Source organism: Aspergillus udagawae (assembly GCF_001078395.1).
Source record: "Aspergillus udagawae IFM 46973 DNA, scaffold_10, whole genome shotgun sequence".
In the NCBI taxonomy this organism is placed as follows: Eukaryota; Fungi; Ascomycota; class Eurotiomycetes; order Eurotiales; family Aspergillaceae; genus Aspergillus; species Aspergillus udagawae.
Window position 1 is genome coordinate 263722 of NW_025091273.1, and position 17256 is coordinate 280977.

The 17256-nt window shown below is 51.3% G+C and overlaps 6 protein-coding genes across 6 annotated transcripts; 1 reads left to right on the forward strand and 5 right to left on the reverse strand.

Annotated features, from left to right (window-relative positions):
* Nucleotides 1–67: 67 nt before the first annotated feature.
* Nucleotides 68–392, reverse strand: Aud_001899 (uncharacterized protein; the record flags this gene model as incomplete). The annotated part of the gene is made up of 2 exons (XM_043295901.1): nt 68–234; nt 287–392. 2 exons carry the CDS (start codon nt 390–392, stop codon nt 68–70), a joined length of 273 nt encoding a protein of 90 aa, XP_043151836.1.
* A 671-nt stretch (nt 393–1063) lies between these two features.
* Nucleotides 1064–5506, reverse strand: Aud_001900 (uncharacterized protein; the record flags this gene model as incomplete). The annotated part of the gene is made up of 2 exons (XM_043295902.1): nt 1064–4672; nt 4760–5506. The coding sequence occupies 2 exons, from the start codon at nt 5504–5506 to the stop codon at nt 1064–1066; spliced, it is 4356 nt and encodes a 1451-aa protein (XP_043151837.1).
* A 2242-nt stretch (nt 5507–7748) lies between these two features.
* On the reverse strand, nt 7749–8510 carry Aud_001901 (putative short chain dehydrogenase; the record flags this gene model as incomplete). The annotated part of the gene is made up of 1 exon (XM_043295903.1): nt 7749–8510. The coding sequence occupies one exon, from the start codon at nt 8508–8510 to the stop codon at nt 7749–7751; it is 762 nt and encodes a 253-aa protein (XP_043151838.1).
* A 1427-nt stretch (nt 8511–9937) lies between these two features.
* On the forward strand, nt 9938–14314 carry Aud_001902 (putative ABC multidrug transporter; the record flags this gene model as incomplete). The annotated part of the gene is made up of 8 exons (XM_043295904.1): nt 9938–10129; nt 10173–10217; nt 10261–11719; nt 11763–12360; nt 12408–12682; nt 12730–13514; nt 13571–14167; nt 14216–14314. 8 exons carry the CDS (start codon nt 9938–9940, stop codon nt 14312–14314), a joined length of 4050 nt encoding a protein of 1349 aa, XP_043151839.1.
* An 80-nt stretch (nt 14315–14394) lies between these two features.
* Nucleotides 14395–15204, reverse strand: Aud_001903 (uncharacterized protein; the record flags this gene model as incomplete). Its single annotated transcript, XM_043295905.1, has 1 exon — nt 14395–15204. The coding sequence occupies one exon, from the start codon at nt 15202–15204 to the stop codon at nt 14395–14397; it is 810 nt and encodes a 269-aa protein (XP_043151840.1).
* Nucleotides 15205–16263: 1059 nt separating this feature from the next.
* Aud_001904 (uncharacterized protein) lies at nt 16264–16980 on the reverse strand (the record flags this gene model as incomplete). Its single annotated transcript, XM_043295906.1, has 1 exon — nt 16264–16980. One exon carries the CDS (start codon nt 16978–16980, stop codon nt 16264–16266), a length of 717 nt encoding a protein of 238 aa, XP_043151841.1.
* Between the last annotated feature and the right edge of the window lie 276 nt (nt 16981–17256).

A 17256-nucleotide genomic window follows, 5' to 3' on the forward strand; every position in this document is an offset into this window, starting at 1 on the left:
ACCAATACACCAACACAGGAACTTCTTAGCATGTGCTCCACCAGCATATCAAAAATTCTCAAGACAACTAACAACCATGACTCCCTTCCGTAGGTGGGTCCGTACACCCATTAGGACACAGCTTTGCATGCCCCACATCCCCAGGATTTGTGCAGTGGAAGAGCACATTCTTCAGGTCCGCAGTCTCCAGATCCGTCCCCTTGAGAACAGCTTCGAGGTCCGCCTCGGTAAAGCCTGCATCCATTAGTACTTGCCATCATGGAAGCGTGAGGGACTGAAGAAATACCCTTGTCAGCAATGAGCTTATTAGCGCAGTAATCGAAACTCGGCGTGCATGTTTTTGCGCCTAGGGCAGCGCCGGCTAGCGCGAGGAGGAAGAGAGTGGATTTCATTTTCCGATTTTGTGTTTGGGATATTCCGTGAGGGAAGGCGATGGGGTATTTATGTACGTGTTTGCTGTGTATCGAGGTGAGGTATTTATCTGGATGGAATGTGGTCGGCATGGATGGCGGCGCGTGGCATGTGGATTGTACGTCATACTAGGCATTCATTGGACTTGATCTGGATCTTGCGCCAGCTGCAGGAGAGATACCTAGAATGTGTATCATGTGAAAGATGAGGTGAGAATATACTTTGGGGAGATGTTTATGTTGCGATATTTTTCTTTAGGATAACGGTTCGGCGCTGGGAGCGGATCTATCCTTACCCATAACGATGACTACTACTAGAAGGGATTCTGAGATTCTGTAGAGCCTGGTTGCTTAGATAAATCCTAGTTGATTGATATAATTAGAATAGGTTTGGATCCTTTAAAGCATCATACACAAAGCCCTATTGATGGCCATGCCAGGCTGTGAACACTATTTGCTATGATCGTTAATTAGGCATACATCTGCTAAGCGTCCTTCAATAAAGGCTGGACCATCAATATGTTCCAAGCACTAGTGTAACTGAAGCACATATTGCATGAAAATTTCAATGACCGTACTTCTTAAGGACTCATGATAATTAAGCAATACCAGATGGTTGTCTATTCAATTTCGGCGTCCAATCTGGCCCCCTCCTAGACTGTTCCTTCGACTTCATGCGACACCGCTACCACAGGCATAGCGGCGTCCTCTCGCGCCCGTTCTATAGTCACCTCTAAATTGAGTTGTCCTTCCGACAACCCTACACATCCGAGACCATTGTCTGTTTCAAGGAAAGACTTCCCGGCCCAGATATACCAAGCCATATGTCTCTTAAAACTTTGCTTCAGTAGATGGGGAAGTAATCCTTGTGCGTGACCGCCAACCAGGCAGACAGGATGGAATTCTCGGTGTTGCATTAACATAGACGTCAGCTGGTCGACTTCACGAAAGCTAATTAATTGTTGACTCTTGAGCTGTGCCGCTATCTGGTTGAGGGTTCCTTCTGGCAAGTTAGACCGGTGCACTAGGGTGTCAATGGCAGCCCGTCTGACGTCTGGACTTTGATGTTTGAGCTGCGCCACTATCTTATTGAGGGTCCCTTCTGGCAGGTTTGACTGCTGCTTTAGGGTGTTACTGGCAGCCCTTCTGATATCTTGACTTTGATGATCAAGCTGCGCCACTATCTGGTCCAGTATCACTTCAGGCAGGTTTATCTGCTTCTCTAGGATGTTAATAGCAGCTATTTTAACATCTGGTTGTTGATCCTTGAGCCGCGCTGCTATCTGATTAAGGGTCCCTTCTGGCAAGTTTATCTGGTGCTCTAGGGCATTACTAGCAGCTATTCTGACATCTAGAAATTGATCCTCAAGCTGCGCTGCTATCTGGTTAGAGGTCCCTTCTGACAGGCTTGTCTGGAGCCCTAGGGTGTGGATGGCTGCAACTCTAATATCTCTATCTTGGTGCTTGAGCTGCGCCACTATCTGGTTGAGGGTCCCTTCCGGCAGGTTCCTTTGGTGAGCCAAGGCTTCAATGGCAGCTATTCGGATGCCCCAATCTTGATGCTCAAGTCGCGCTACTATCTGGTTGAGGGTCCCTTCTGGCAAGTTTGTCTGGCACCCTAGGGCATTACTAGCAGCCATTCTAACATCTAGAAATTGATCCTCAAGCTGCGCTGCTATCTGGTTAGAGGTCCCTTCTGACAGGCTTGTCTGGAGCCCTAGGGTGTGGATGGCTGCAACTCTAATATCTCTATCTTGGTGCTTGAGCTGCGCCACTATCTGGTTGAGGGTCCCTTCCGGCAGGTTCCTTTGGTGAGCCAAGGCTTCAATGGCAGCTATTCGGATGCCCCAATCTTGATGCTCAAGTCGCGCCACTATCTGGTTGAGGGTCCCTTCTGGCAGGTTTGTCTGGGGCCATAGAACGTTAACAGTTGCAACTCGAACACTACTATCTTGATCCTCAAGTCGCGCTGCTATCTTGTTGAAAGTCCTTTCTGATAAGTTCTGTTGGTGCCCTAGGGTGCCGACAGCAGCCATTCTGACGCCCACATCTTGGTCAACAAGCCCTACCCCTATCATATCAAGGGTCTCTTCCGATAAGTTCAATTGGTGCCCTAGGGCCTCGATAGCAGCACTTCTGACGCCTGGATCTCGGTCAACAAGCCGTTCCTGTATCATATTGAGAGTAGCGCGCGGTAACTGATCCCTCGAACTCTGGAACAGGTGCAGTACAGATCTTGTCAATCTATCGGATACCCCGCCTTGAAGCCAGGAAGTCACGATTTCTGTGACTTGAAGGGGAATTCCGCGCCGCGATTCCATCGACCTGAGAGCGACCATCCTCACATCATCCTCTTCTTTTTGTAGGACGTCGGCTATGGCTTGCTCAGGGAACTCGATCTCGCTTGCCAGAGTGTCTAGCCACAGGAAGGGTACATCAGGTACATCCCACTCCCTGATTTTCTGGCATTGAAATATCAACCACCTTGATAGATGGCCTTCGAGTTTGCTTCGAAGTGGAAATGGGTGGCGAACCTCGCTTAAGCAGTGTATGACAAGCCGTTGATGCGTAGGACCCAAGAGGTCGAGCGGCTTCTCACCAATCACTTTGAAGAAGCGGAGCGTCTCTGCCTCTCCCTTAGAATCAAGTAAGCCGGCAACAAAACGCCACAAGATATCGTAGCGGGTGTGATATTTATGCCTCCTGAGGAACTCGACAGGGTAGACATTCTCAATCTTTCTGCTGTTGAGCATCAAACATGTGAGCGGTTCTCGAGCTTCCCACTGCCGCACAAAATACCGAGCGGCAAAATACTCTTGGAATGTCAGATGTATGAAATGGTAATTCTGATTGCGTTCCTTTAATGAAGGGTCCGACGTGCGTAGAAACGAGAGGCGGCAGAGAGTTTCATCAAGGAAGAGATCCGTCCTGGGAGGTTCGAATTGTTCGAAGATAGCGTCGCAATGCTTTGGCTCGAAGACTATTACATCGTTGTGCATTCCAGTAAACGCGATGATTTCAAGGAGGTAGGCCTCAGCCTGGACAGAGCTCCTGATCTCCCTGGGACGAGCGACATTCATTTGAGCCTGAGTCTGTTTCTCCAGCCTCACGGCATCCTTCTTCCACAAGCGTTGTTCGATAGCGTGGTAAACAGCGGTCATCGTCTGCGGTATAGACTTGCCATCGAAATCATCCCAGGTGTAACAGAGGGCGTCAAGTTGAGTCGGGATCCGCACAAGTCCTTGGATTAGTTGATGTTTTTGGAGGAATGATTGAACTTTATCAACCTTCTCCAAATCGGCTTCACCCGTTTCTGGTCTAGTGAAAGCGTTTTTGATGTAGTCATTTACTTGATCCGGGTAAAATCCGATGGCTTCCAATTCGAGATCGAAAGTCCATTTGAGCCAGTATGGAAGTGATCCATGTGGGCGGGATGTTATAATGACGTTGGGCAGTTGTAGCAGAAACTGGAGGAGAGAGAACACCTTGCTGCTTTCATCCAATTCTGCCGAAACTTCATCTAAGCCGTCGAGGACAAAGAGCGTTCTTCGATACTTGCTGGCCTTCAATGCAACCCATAGTTCATGGGCGAGGACCTTCCCTTTTGGGGTTTGGGAGAGATATTCCTGGAAAAACAGATCTGCAAGGTTGTATCCTTCCTTAGACTTTCCCTTCAAGTTCCGTAAGGGCACCCAAAGTACGCGGTCGAACAAGTCCTTCCAAGTATCGTGATGGATAAAGTCATAGACAATCTTTTTGCACAAGACCGTCTTCCCAACTCCGGCGCGACCTAGAATCAAGATTCTCCTTGGTTCTGTTGTAGGACGTCTTGGCCGTTTACACTTTTCGAAGATTGTCCGCAAGTCGACTTGAAGATTCTTCTCCGGTGTCTCGACTTTCAGTCGAGCGGCAAATGAGAATGGAGACGGCTGTGCATCTCCTTCCTCTGAGTGACTCTCTATGTCACCGAGCTGCTCCACTAGGGCAAGATTGATATAGCACTGCTCCATTGACAATGTCTCACCCGAGAGCCGCTCAATCTCGAGTCTGTCCGGCGTATAGTGATTGTAACGTATCCAGTCGTCCGCTTTCTTGAGCGAAGACGCCTCACAAATATCGTCAATAAGGATTCGAATCTTTCCAGCAACAGCAACATAATCCGGGTCGTTTGGACCAGGAAACTTGTTCATTAAAATATGGGACCGCTTAAGGGGAATTGGGTTCGGGACCATGTCGAGACGGGCAGAGCCGCTATCAACTAACTTAAAACGTGTCAACAAGTGGCCTCATATCTTCGAGCCCGAATCTCAGGATAAGAACTAAATTGTCCAAGAGCCGTACCGACTTACCTTTTTTGGCTTGTTCAGGATATCCGCCAATTGTGGTAGTAAAGGCAGAGCCTTTCGCAATAAGTTAGTTTCTTCTGTCTCATAAAAGATTGCTAACTGGCATGGCGGATCCCGTTGCTGACATATGCCCGTGAAATCGCCAACAAGGTCCTCAAGGAAAGGAGTCGATGCCGTCACACTGTCGAGCAGGTTTGTCACTGCTCTGTCTGCGAGCATCGCATAGCCTTTCAAAAAAGCGACTGCTACCCTAGCTAGGTCCTTAAATGCAGTCCCTCTGAACGGCGTGGCAAGAAAAACCACGCCGCCCGTTGATCTCCAGACAGAAGCATATTCGCTTCCGAGCTGGGCGGCGATTACCAGGGCCCGACTTAGGATGACGCCACCGAGACACGAGGCGATGAACAGGAGGGGTCGATTGTTGTCTGCCCCAGGTCGAGAGCGGATACCAAGCAGCAAGCACCTGGCAAGCTCCGTGATCGTCAAACCGATCGTGCTTTGTTCGTTGAAAAGACAGGCCGGCCAGTCGCAATAGAAAATCCGAGCCTGTTCTGCCTTCTCCGGGAGCATATCCGGATGGGCTAGCCAATTTACGCCGTGCTTATCAAAGCTACTGGCCCGCCATACCCACGTGTCCGGCGACTTTGTGTCGAGACCATGAATGGCAATGATGTCGATGTCTGTTTTGGTATCGTCCTCGGAAGTGGGGTAGACTTGGCAAAGGCGGACACCCTGCCCCGACATATCCATTATCTCATATTTTCAGGATCACGGCCAAGAGAATTAAAGGGAAGCATATACAAATTGAGACAATTTCAAAATTTGAATGAATGATAAGATGCCTTCTTTTTGAAGTCAGGTATAAAAGGTGAGATCATCATGATACGTTGAGGGTTGCGACTTGATCATGAGAAAATACATGTTAGAGCAGATGATTTACGTTAACCTTGGATCGCCAATCGCTCGGCGCACCTGATCTAGCTGAAAAGCTTGGTAACTAGTAGTGCGTTAGCGCTGCAGATGGAGTCTAGCCAGCCTCAAAGATTCTAGCTAATCTGAATGACGACACTGAGCTTTTCTCCCAGAGAACACTCAGTCAAGGCCTTCTTTCAACAAGGAAATCAATTAACTTCCAGATTCCAGATCCATGATGGCTATAGGCTATAAGTAGCTGGGGCCTCTCCTTAGGCTGCGGCTTTGTCACTCTTCAGCTCATCGACTTACAACCTAATTTGAACTCGATTTAATACCATCTCTGCTATAAGCATGACTGCAAAGCCACCATTCAGTCCAGAAGCCTCCATTTCAAGTACTCCCTATACGCCTGCTGCCTTTCGCGACGAGCACTATACACTTCGCACGCCTACCGCGGATATTTCCCGCTTTTTACACAAGGACGTCTCTGTCGAATGTCTTAATAAGATTCACAAATACCTATGGTTGGCTGGGCGACCTATGCCGCCCAGACCCCTGAATTATCAGGCCGCAGCATCGCGAGACATTGTCCCAGATGAGAGAATTGACATGCACATGGTCTGGGAGCATTCCCGGCGCATACACTTGAAGCCGATCCCGCGATACCTCCTGAATCATCAATTCTGGCATTCCCACCTGATCTGCACAAAACCGTGTCCGTGTCTACCCGGGCATGAATATCGCGGAACAGCGAGAGACGGGACTTGTCAGCGAAAAAAGCTCTATCAATATAGCCTTGGATTTTTATATTCCTACATCGCGCTGATTCAGTGCGAAAGTGACTTCACGATTGCCCAAGACCATCACCTCTTACCGGAAAGTGTCACCTGGGAAGGCTGGCATATATTGGTCCAACAGCTTTTGCAAAACGGAGCCGCTAATCCCAGAAATATCAACAAACGATACTTGTTCGGCGAACTTAGGCTCTCACGACTCAACAAAATCCATACTTTTCGTTACGGTAGTATTTTACGAGGTTATCGGTTATCATATCAGACATACGGCGAGCTATTCCGCGACTATCTCGCACCTCTAACCGCGACGACTATATATGTCGCGTTGGTGTTGACGGCAATGCAGGTAGGATTGGCTACCACACGACTGAGTGGCAACCTTGCCTTTCAGAGAGCGTCATATGGTTTCACTGTCTTTTCTATTCTTGGACCGCTCGTTGCGATTCTGTTGGTTGGCTTTATTGGGCTCTTCCAATTTATCTGTAATCTTGTTGTGACATTGAGATTCAAACGGGAGCGATTTGTGCACTATGAGGCATTGAGCTCACAAGGCCCGTGACTTGCTTTGGAGCAGACAAGTTAGTCCGAAGAAATCGAAGACCTTTTTGCCACGGTTACACTGCTTTTTCTTGAGAGACTGCACTGAATGGTGGGATTGCAGGCATGCTTATAGCAGGGACATGGTATCAAATCGAGCTAAAATAGGAATCAGGAGTTAGTATGTTGAAGAATGACAAAGCCCTCGTCTGAGGAGAGGCCGAGCTACAGATAACTAGCCTTTTAGCCACCTTGAAAGATTAAACTTGAAAATTTGATTAAGGAAGCCACTTAGAGAAACGTCACCAGGAGAAAAGCTCAATGCCGTCATTCGGATTGGCCAGATACTTCCGTTCGCAGGGCCAACGCACCAGATATGAGCTTTCGGCTGGATCAGGTGCAATGAGCGATCGGCCATCCAACGCTGACGTAAACTATCCATCCACCGCGTAGTTACAGCTTTTATTTTCCACCTAGCTTGCCATCGTTCACGTATTATCTGCTGTCCGTGTATATCCTCAGCTCTGAGACCTCGCTGTGTATGAAATGATCGACAGACCAGATCAAACGACGCTGAAGAGAAGGCAGTACTGGTGCAGAGCCTGACAATAGGAGTCGAGCCGTAAAGCAGACAGGTTTTTCGGTCTTGGATCTAAGTGTGAACTGCAACTCTTTGATGAGGCACATACTTTTTTATTTCATTCTATCAGTAGACTTATCAGCTGCCGTATACTATCGAAATAGTCTCAGTGCAGTCGCAACGTAGTCAACCCCCCATCAACAACAACCTGCTCTCCCGTGGTGAACGTCGCCTCGAACCCCAAAAACACCACAGCCTTGGCCACCTCCGCCGGGTCCGCAATCCTCCCCATCGGCGTACCCTTCGCCCCCTGCCCCTCAAACTCCACCAACTCCTCCTTCGACGCCCCAACAACCCCCATCGTTGGCGTCTTCACGAAACCGGGCGAGACAGCATTCACACGCACCTGCGCACCCACCAGCTCCGCCGCCAGCGTCTGCACAAACGAGTGCACCGCCGCCTTGGAAGCAGCGTACACGCTCATCCCGGGGATCCCCATCTGATTCGCGACAGAGGTGGTAAACACGATTGCGCCGCCTGGCCTAACCATCGGCGCGAGTTTCTGCGCGGTGAAGAACGCGCCGAAGACGTTTGTGTCAAAGGTGCGGCGGAAGGAGGCCTCCGAGACGCCCGCAAAGGGCTCGAGGGCGGCGTACCCGGCGTTGATGAAGAGGAGGTCGATTGTGCGGCCTGTCCCGAAGAAGGACGAGGCTGTATCGGATAGGGCGCTGATAGCGCTTACGGAGGTGATATCGCAAGCGACGACTTTGGCGTCGGGGCCGAGCTGGGCTTGTGCCGAGCGGATGGGATCTGGGCTGCGGCCGGTGACGAGGACTTTGGCTCCTTGGTCCAGGAGGAGCTGGGCCGTTGCGAGGCCGATGCCGTGGCTGCCGCCGACGACGATGGCTGTTTTGTTGGTGTAGGACATTGTACTGTGTGGTTTTTGGGAGCTGGAGCTGAGGTTGAGGTTCTTGGAAAATGAATTGGACTCTGCGAGCATGCTTTGGAACTATATATGCTTCCTCTGTTTCTATCCGAATGTGAACAGTACAACTTGCTTACCAATTCTGTATTTCTAAGCTTCGTTCGTAGATATAAACCGTGTGTCATGATCTGAGATGGAGCTCGTATTGCTCCTTGGCTACTTGGCATACTGGAGTTCTGTGTGGAGTTCTGTGAGTCAATCTCTCTCAAGTGTATAAATTATTACAAAGCAACGTAACATGTGTTCTGACAAATCAGTGAAGCAATCCAGGATTGAAGGGATGTATGTGACCACGTCGTCGGCGCTGACATGTGATACTGGATACTGATGATGGATGTGAATTGATGTACCACCAGGATTGGGCCGACAGTCATTTCCACCTCTAAAAAAAGACAAGTGATGTTAATGATCGTAAAACCAGCCTGCTTCAATTGAATAATATACGTCTAACATCGTTTGCTCTCCAGTGAAGTGGCGCCCGATCTCTCATCAACCATAGGATGTCAACTGTTGGACAGACTCAAAGACCGCATCCTTTATGAAATATTAACTCGGAAGTTCTTTCATCTTGAGAACATGAAATCGGTCTGGACAGCACAGCGAAGAAACGTGGAGGATGACCTTGAATGACCAGATCAGCCCTACTCGAGAGCGTGAACCGGTATGTCATCCGCACATAGGCTGCTATGTATGCTAATAGTGCCTATAGGGCTGACACCCTCAGCAGGAGCCTCCCTGCAACCGGTAATTCGCTAATGGGCTCTGTGCTGGGTGGCAGGCCATTATTCCTAAGGTAAGTCCGAGGGTGAAATATTGAGCTTGTGGCCGTCGGCATTACGGGACGATCCGAGCATTTGTCTCATCGATCGGGTTCTAAATATGAAACAAGCCAGACTAATGCCATCCACAAAGGCCTCTCCCTTGAGAGTAACAGCTAAGACAAACACCCAATCCATTGCCGATAAGACGCGAGCTGTTTGCCGGCATGAGCCACGGAATTCGGGGAGGAGAAGATCAGCAAGTGGGCCAGCTTGTCGAGCTTGTAGCTTCGAGATCTAGAGCTCCAATAGTGTCGAGAAATTCTTCGCTGGGTGGAGATGTTGCTACGCACCGGTCTTAGTCTTAGGGCTACTATGAGAAATATATCCGATGCCCGGCATGCTAAGGAGAAGGGAGGGATATGATTGGCGGAGAGTTGCCATGATGGACACGGATTTGCGGATGTACGCCACGGATCTACGGATTTACGGGTCAATCTGATGCGCATGAAACTGACTTTGTATAAATAGGTTGGCTTGGAATGAATTAGGTTGGAAGAGCTGTATCCATGGGCGAGTTGCTTGTTTGAAAGGTTGAGCAGATCGTGCAGAATGGACACTCCCTCATCCGGCACGATCGACCTCGAACATGGCGAGAGGGGCCTACGAAAGCGACTAACCCTCACATTTCGGAATGTCAGTGTCCACGTTACAGCGCCGGATGCTGCCTTGGGAGACACACTTCTCTCCGTGGCTGATCCGCGGCAGTACCTGGGTTTCTTGAAAGGGAGTCGGCCGAAAAGGGTATGTCGAAGCCGTTGTGACAAGGCAAGTGCTAACGGAATAGACTATCCTGAAAGATGTCAGTGGGCAGGTCAAACCAGGCGAAATGGTAAGTTAAAGCTGATGCCGTGGTGATGTAGCTAACCTGTCAGTTACTGGTGCTTGGTCGTCCCGGGTCAGGATGTACCTCGCTTCTGCGCGTCCTCTCCAACGACCGCGAATCTTTTGACGAAGTCGTCGGCGAAACCCAATACGGGAGTATGGACCACGTCGCTGCGAGACGCTTCCGGCAGCAGATAATGTTCAACAACGAGGACGACGTGCACTTCCCCACGCTGACGGTCAACCGCACGATGAAGTTTGCGCTGCGGAATAAGGTGCCCCGGGAACGGCCGGACGGACAAGGGTCCAAGGAGTTTGTGCAGGAGCAGCGGGATGCGATCCTCGATTCGCTGGGGATTCCGCACACGACGAAGACGCTGGTAGGAAACGAGTTTATCCGCGGTGTCTCTGGTGGTGAACGGAAGCGTGTGTCGCTCGCCGAGGTGATTGCCGGACAGAGCCCGATACAATTCTGGGATAATCCGACCCGTGGTCTCGACTCCAAGACGGCTGTTGAATTCGCCCGGTTGCTGCGCCGCGAGGCGGACATTAACCACAAGACTATGGTGGCCACCATGTACCAGGCTGGCAACGGCATCTACAACGAGTTCGACAAGGTTCTGGTTCTGGCCGACGGACGGGTGACCTATTACGGACCGCGCCAGCTGGCAAGGAGCTATTTCGAGGATATGGGCTTCGTCTGTCCGAAGGGAGCCAATATCGCTGACTTTCTGACCTCTGTGACTGTGCTCACCGAGCGCATTGTACGGCCCGGGATGGAGGACAAAGTTCCCAGCAGCGCGGACGAATTCGAGAGCCGCTATCGCCAGAGCGATATCTATCAAAAAGCAATGGAAGGTGTTGACCCGCCGGAGAAACTCACCCACGAGGTGGACGAGCTGACGGCCGCCGTGGCCAGTGAGAAACGCAAGCGGCATTTACCTCGGGCCCCAAGTGTCTATACCACAAGTCTCTGGGAGCAGATACGGGCGTGCACCATCCGCCAGTTCCAGATTATGGCAGGAGACAGACTGTCTCTCATAATCAAGGTGGTATCAGCCATCCTGCAGGCCTTGGTCTGCGGAAGTCTGTTCTACAACCTCAAAGACGACAGCTCGTCCATCTTCCTGCGCCCGGGCGCGCTGTTCTTCCCTGTTCTCTATTTCCTTCTTGAATCCATGTCCGAAACGACCGCCTCGTTCATGGGCCGGCCTATTCTCTCACGCCAGAAGCGGTTCGGATTCTACCGGCCGACGGCATTCTGCATCGCCAACGCCATCACCGACATCCCTGTGGTCCTCGTGCAGGTCTCTTGTTTCTGCATCATCCTATACTTTATGGCAGCCCTGCAGATGGACGCCGGTCGGTTTTTCACTTATTGGATTATTGTCATCGCAAACACGCTCTGTTTCATGCAGATGTTCCGCGCGGTGGGCGCCCTCTGCAAGCGATTCGGCAACGCATCCAAGATCACCGGGCTGCTATCGACCATTTTCTTTGTCTATGGAGGTAAGCATATTTCACTTTTCTAAAGACGTCACTAACGACGTAGGCTACCTCATCCCATACGAGAAAATGCACGTCTGGTTCCGCTGGATCTTCTACCTCAACCCCGGCGCATACGCCTTCGAGGCCCTCATGGCCAACGAGTTCGTCGGGAAATCGCTCCAGTGCGTGCAGCCGGACTACATTCCCTACGGGTCTGGATATCCCGGCTCGGAATCCCCGTACCGGGGGTGCTCGATTCCCGGGAGCGAGGGCGACATGATTATGGGGGCGGAGTATATCCGCGCGCAGTACAGTTACTCGTGGCATCACATCTGGCGGAGCTTCGGGGTGATTGTCGGCTTCTGGGTTTTCTTTATCGTCTTGACGGCGATGGGGCTCGAGTTGCTCAATAGCCAGGGCGGATCGTCTGTGTTGCTGTACAAGCGGGGGAGCCAGAAGACAAAATCGGGAGAAACCCCGACCCCGGTGCAGGAGGCCGCGCTGGAGTCGCATGTCAAGCAGTCGACCTTCACCTGGCATGACCTCGACTATCATGTACCCTACCAGGGCGAGAAGAAGCAGCTCCTGGATAAGGTGTTTGGGTTCGTGAAGCCAGGGAACCTGGTTGCGCTGATGGGGTGTTCAGGTGCTGGAAAGACGACGTAAGTGCGGCGCTCGTTCCATAAGTTCAATGTAGCTAACGTGACAGACTTCTGGATGTGCTGGCCCAACGCAAGGACAGCGGCGAGATCTATGGTTCGATTTTGATTGACGGCCGGCCGCAAGGAATCAGTTTCCAGCGCACGACGGGATACTGCGAGCAGATGGACGTGCACGAGGCGACGGCCACGGTCCAGGAGGCTTTGGTGTTTTCAGCGCTCCTGCGCCAGCCGGCTCATGTTCCGCGGGAGGAGAAACTGGCCTACGTAGATCACATCATTGATCTGTTGGAGCTGCGGGATATCAGCGACGCGTTGATTGGAGGTAGGTACCCCGCCAATACTGTAGATCCATACTGACGATGCCGACAGTCCCTGGCGCCGGGTTGAGCATCGAGCAGCGGAAGAGAGTCACGCTCGGCGTGGAACTCGTCGCCAAACCGACATTGCTCTTTCTGGATGAACCCACCAGCGGTTTAGACGGACAGTCCGCGTACAACATCATCCGGTTCCTGCGGAAGCTGGTCGACGGCGGCCAGGCGGTGTTGTGCACGATCCATCAGCCCTCCGCTGTTCTTTTCGAGGCCTTTGACTCGCTCCTGCTGCTCGCTCGCGGCGGCAAGATGGCGTACTTTGGTGAAACAGGCAAAGACTCGCAGATCGTCCTGGACTACTTCGCTCGGCATGGAGCGCCGTGTCCACTGGACGAAAACCCCGCCGAGCACATCGTCGAGGTGATTCAAGGCAACACGGACAAGCCGATCGATTGGGTGCAGGTGTGGAACGAGTCCGAGGAGAAACAGCGCGCCCTTACCCAGCTGCAAGACCTCAACGCCCGCGGCAAAGCCGACACCAACTACGTTGAGGATACTGCCGACTTCGCGACCTCGAAATGGTTCCAGTTTACGATGGTGACCAAGCGGCTGATGGTGCAGTTGTGGCGGTCGCCGGACTACGTCTGGAATAAGATTATTCTGCATGTGTTTGCGGCGCTCTTCAGCGGCTTCACCTTTTGGAAGATCGGTGACGGCACGTTTGACCTGCAGCTGCGGCTGTTTGCGATTTTCAATTTCATATTTGTTGCGCCGGGGTGCATCAACCAGATGCAGCCGTTCTTCCTGCACAACCGGGATATTTTCGAAGCGAGAGAAAAGAAGGTATTCTGCCCCTTGGCCTCTACTGTCACCAAGTGCTAATGCTAATGCTATGGTAGTCCAAAATCTACCACTGGCTCGCCTTCATCGGCGCCCAGACCGTCTCCGAAATCCCCTACCTCATCCTCTGCGCCACCCTCTACTTCGCCTGCTGGTACTTCACCGCAGGATTCCCCGCCACCGCCAGCATCTCGGGACACATGTACCTGCAGATGATCTTCTACGAGTTCCTGTACACGTCGATCGGGCAGGGGATCGCGGCATACGCGCCCAACGAGTACTTCGCGGCGGTGATGAACCCCGTGCTGCTCGGCGCGGGGCTGGTCAGCTTCTGCGGTGTGGTGGTGCCCTATTCGCAGATGCAGCCATTCTGGCGGTACTGGCTGTACTACCTCGATCCGTTCACGTACCTGGTCGGAGGCCTGCTCGGCGAGGTCCTCTGGGATGTGCAGGTGCGCTGCGAGCCGTCGGAACTGGTGCGGTTCAGTGCGCCGGCGGGACAGACGTGCGGCGAGTACATGGCTGCGTTTCTGGCGGAGAAGCCGGGGTATCTGGTTGATGGGAATGCGACGGCCTGCGAGTTCTGCCAGTATTCCACTGGGGCGGACTATGCGCGGACGTTTAATCTGAAGGAGCGGTATTATTCTTGGAGAGATGTAGGTTTGCCCTGTTCCGGATGACAAGATGAGATACTGACGATGCAGACCGGGATTACGGCGCTGTTTTGCATTTCGAGCTATGCGATGGTGTTTTTGATGATGAAGCTGAGGAGCAAGAAGACCAAGAGTGCCAGGTCGGAGTAGACATCATTATATAGACAATATATATAGACAAATAATATAGACAAGAAGAAATCTATAAATATAGACAAGCGTGATACCAACTATAACCTCATCCGCGCAATACCGGGGGTCCGCACATGCGCCACATCCACCAACCGGCCCAAAATGACGTACTCTAGCTTCAGCTTGATGCTATACACCAGTACCTTGAAGGTAACCTGAAAGGTAAAGAACCCCAGATACTGCACGACCACGACCGACACATCCAACGCCATAATGATCACATTGATGACGATCAGCTGCACCAGGACCCCGTGCGAGCGGCGATCCGCATCTATCTTCAACAGCGGCACCGCTTTGTAGATATACAGCCCCGAAAGCAGCAGTTCCTGCAGACAGAAGCCGACGAGCTGTATGCGCTCCATGACGTCGAATGCGGTCGCGACGCCGTCCGACCCGGGCAGCGCATTCGTCGCGAACTCGAGCGCCGTGCAGGAGGAGTGCAGCACGACCCCGTCGACGATGATCAGGTATAGCAGTGCTCTCAGGGCGCGGCGGTTATCAAAGACGAGATTCAGCCGCGACCAGAGGACGAGCGACTGCCCCGTGACCATTCCCGCCCAGCCGACATCGAGGATGGCGATCTCGAGGAAGTAGTTTGTAAAGGTGATGCTGTAGATCTTGAGGACGTAGCCGAGGCCGAAGGGGATGATGCAGAAGGAGGCCACGAGGAGGGACCAGAAGTAGGTGCCGGAGTAGCGCTTGAAGGTGTTGAAGCAGAGCACGATCAGGTCGATGGCGTTGCACCAGGCGATGGCGATGAAGGTTGGGTAGACATATTGCTCGACGATGAGGGAGCTGATGTGGTGGTCGAGCCCTAGATCGTTCGAGGTGGTGTTGAAGGTAGGCATGAAGCCATGCCAGAGGGAGAGTGAGGAAAAAGTGGAGATGGAGAAATGGGGATAAAAATGGGGATCTGGAGTTGGTTATCAATAATTTTCTGGGGCATGTTTCCCCTCGGCACCGGCCAGCCAATTGCGTCATGGCAGAGGGTCTTGTGGGGCTGTTAAAGTGTTGTGAGTGGCTGGAGATTATCATCTGGCCAATCAGGGGTTGCTGATACCATGTCTGGGCCAATGACAAGTCAGGGCCTGGGTAGTGGTAGGGTAAGAGTATATAGGGAGATAGAACTGTTATAGCCTTTCTCAAAATCGGTTTGACCAACATGCATACGACGATTACTTTCCAGCCCCATGGCCAAGATGTTAGTGCGAATATTTTATGCTGCTGGCCCTACTGAGCCAGGCTGTAAATGACCTACCTAGCAGGCGCTAAGTCGGCGGCCGCCATTACAGCAACTAAAACCGAGGAAAGCTTTTAAGGATCATGCAAGAGAAAAGAGAGCAGGCAATTATATCGCAGCAAATCGCTTGAAACGCTCGAAAAGGTCAAGAACTCCGGCAACTAACCTCGATATATAGGCCTGGTAATCAGTAGCCAACCCAAAGGTGCGTCTCAATGTCGTAGGGGGAAAAATTGGACTTTGTCGCTGAATTATTGGGCGAGAGTTTCTTCTTTTGACAAATTAATACCTTTTGCCTCCTGTAACTCCTTATTGTGGCGTCACTTGATAGACTGATATCCGGGGATGCTTGTTTTCCAAACCAATGACAGGCGCAAAGACTGGATGGAAAGGACACAACCAGGCTAAAAGGGTACTCTCTTTAGTATTTGCTAGCATTGAACATTGTACACATGTAATGCTGTTAGAAGCTAGCTCGGAGCCTAAATCACTGATATCATTTCTTCCTATCTAGGGGTACTTCAAAGTTACAAGTTCGCCATGCGAAACTTTTCTTCAAAGCATACTCCCCTTACTTCTATCTGTAAAAATTCACCTGGAGACCAGTATTCTCCGTGCTATATTAGACCTCCCGATACTGTCTGTGATGTGACGAGGTAATGTAAAACTATTGTGTCTGCTGCAGCGCACTCAGATAAGTCCGAAGATCTACCCTTTCAAATGTTGTTGGAAGACGTGAATGGGCAGGCTGCTTATGCCGTTTGCTCCAGTCAGGAATATGACTCCGTATCCACTCTTTAGGTCCGAACCGAGAAGTCCGGAAGACAGGAAGCACCCCAAGGTCTCCATCAAGCCTAGTAGTTCCTAGCTCGCTGTCCAATATATCCGCCCCCCACACTCCTTTATCCAGGGCCTCCCCAAGTTTGGCCTGAAGTTCCTTTATCTCAGACCCATATGCGCGTCCATACGTATCGCGGCCCTCAAGGAGGATGCGCATCAAATTGACCACACTCACGAGAGTTGAAGTGTGGTACTCTCCGAGCTTCTTCTGCCGTAAGCTTAGAACTTCTCTTGCCAAAGTTTCCCCTTCATCGAATTTGTTGGCTTGTGAAGCTAATACCATGGAGAGATTAGTGAGAGCATTGAGCGTGCTTGGGTGAGGGCGACCCAGCCGATTTGTCCTGCCTTCAGCAGCCTTCCTGATCAACTCCTCTGCTTTGGACACAACCCCTTCCATACGATATAGAACGCCTTGGGCATTATAACAGGTAAGCGTGTCCAGATCGTTTTCTCCAAAGAATTCTTCACACTTCGCTGTAGTGTTGGCGATCAAACTCTCCGCGTCACCTAGGTTATCATCATTTGCTAGCGCCCAGCCCAGCATTCGAAAGCTCCTTAGAAGCGGACGACTATCCTCCCCATAGAGGCTCCTCAGAGCCCGAGTTTGTTGCTCCAGATTTCCCTTCGCCTCCGGGTATTTTCCCTGGCATACAAGGGCCCAGATAAGATTGTCTGCAGCTTTCAAAACCGATATGTCCTGCTTACTCGAAGCCCTTTTTTGCAATTGTACTTTGCGTAATTGGTATTGGGATAACCACCTCTTATAAAAGTGAGTATTGTGTTCACTGTTATACTACTAAATCTTCTGATAGACTTCCCC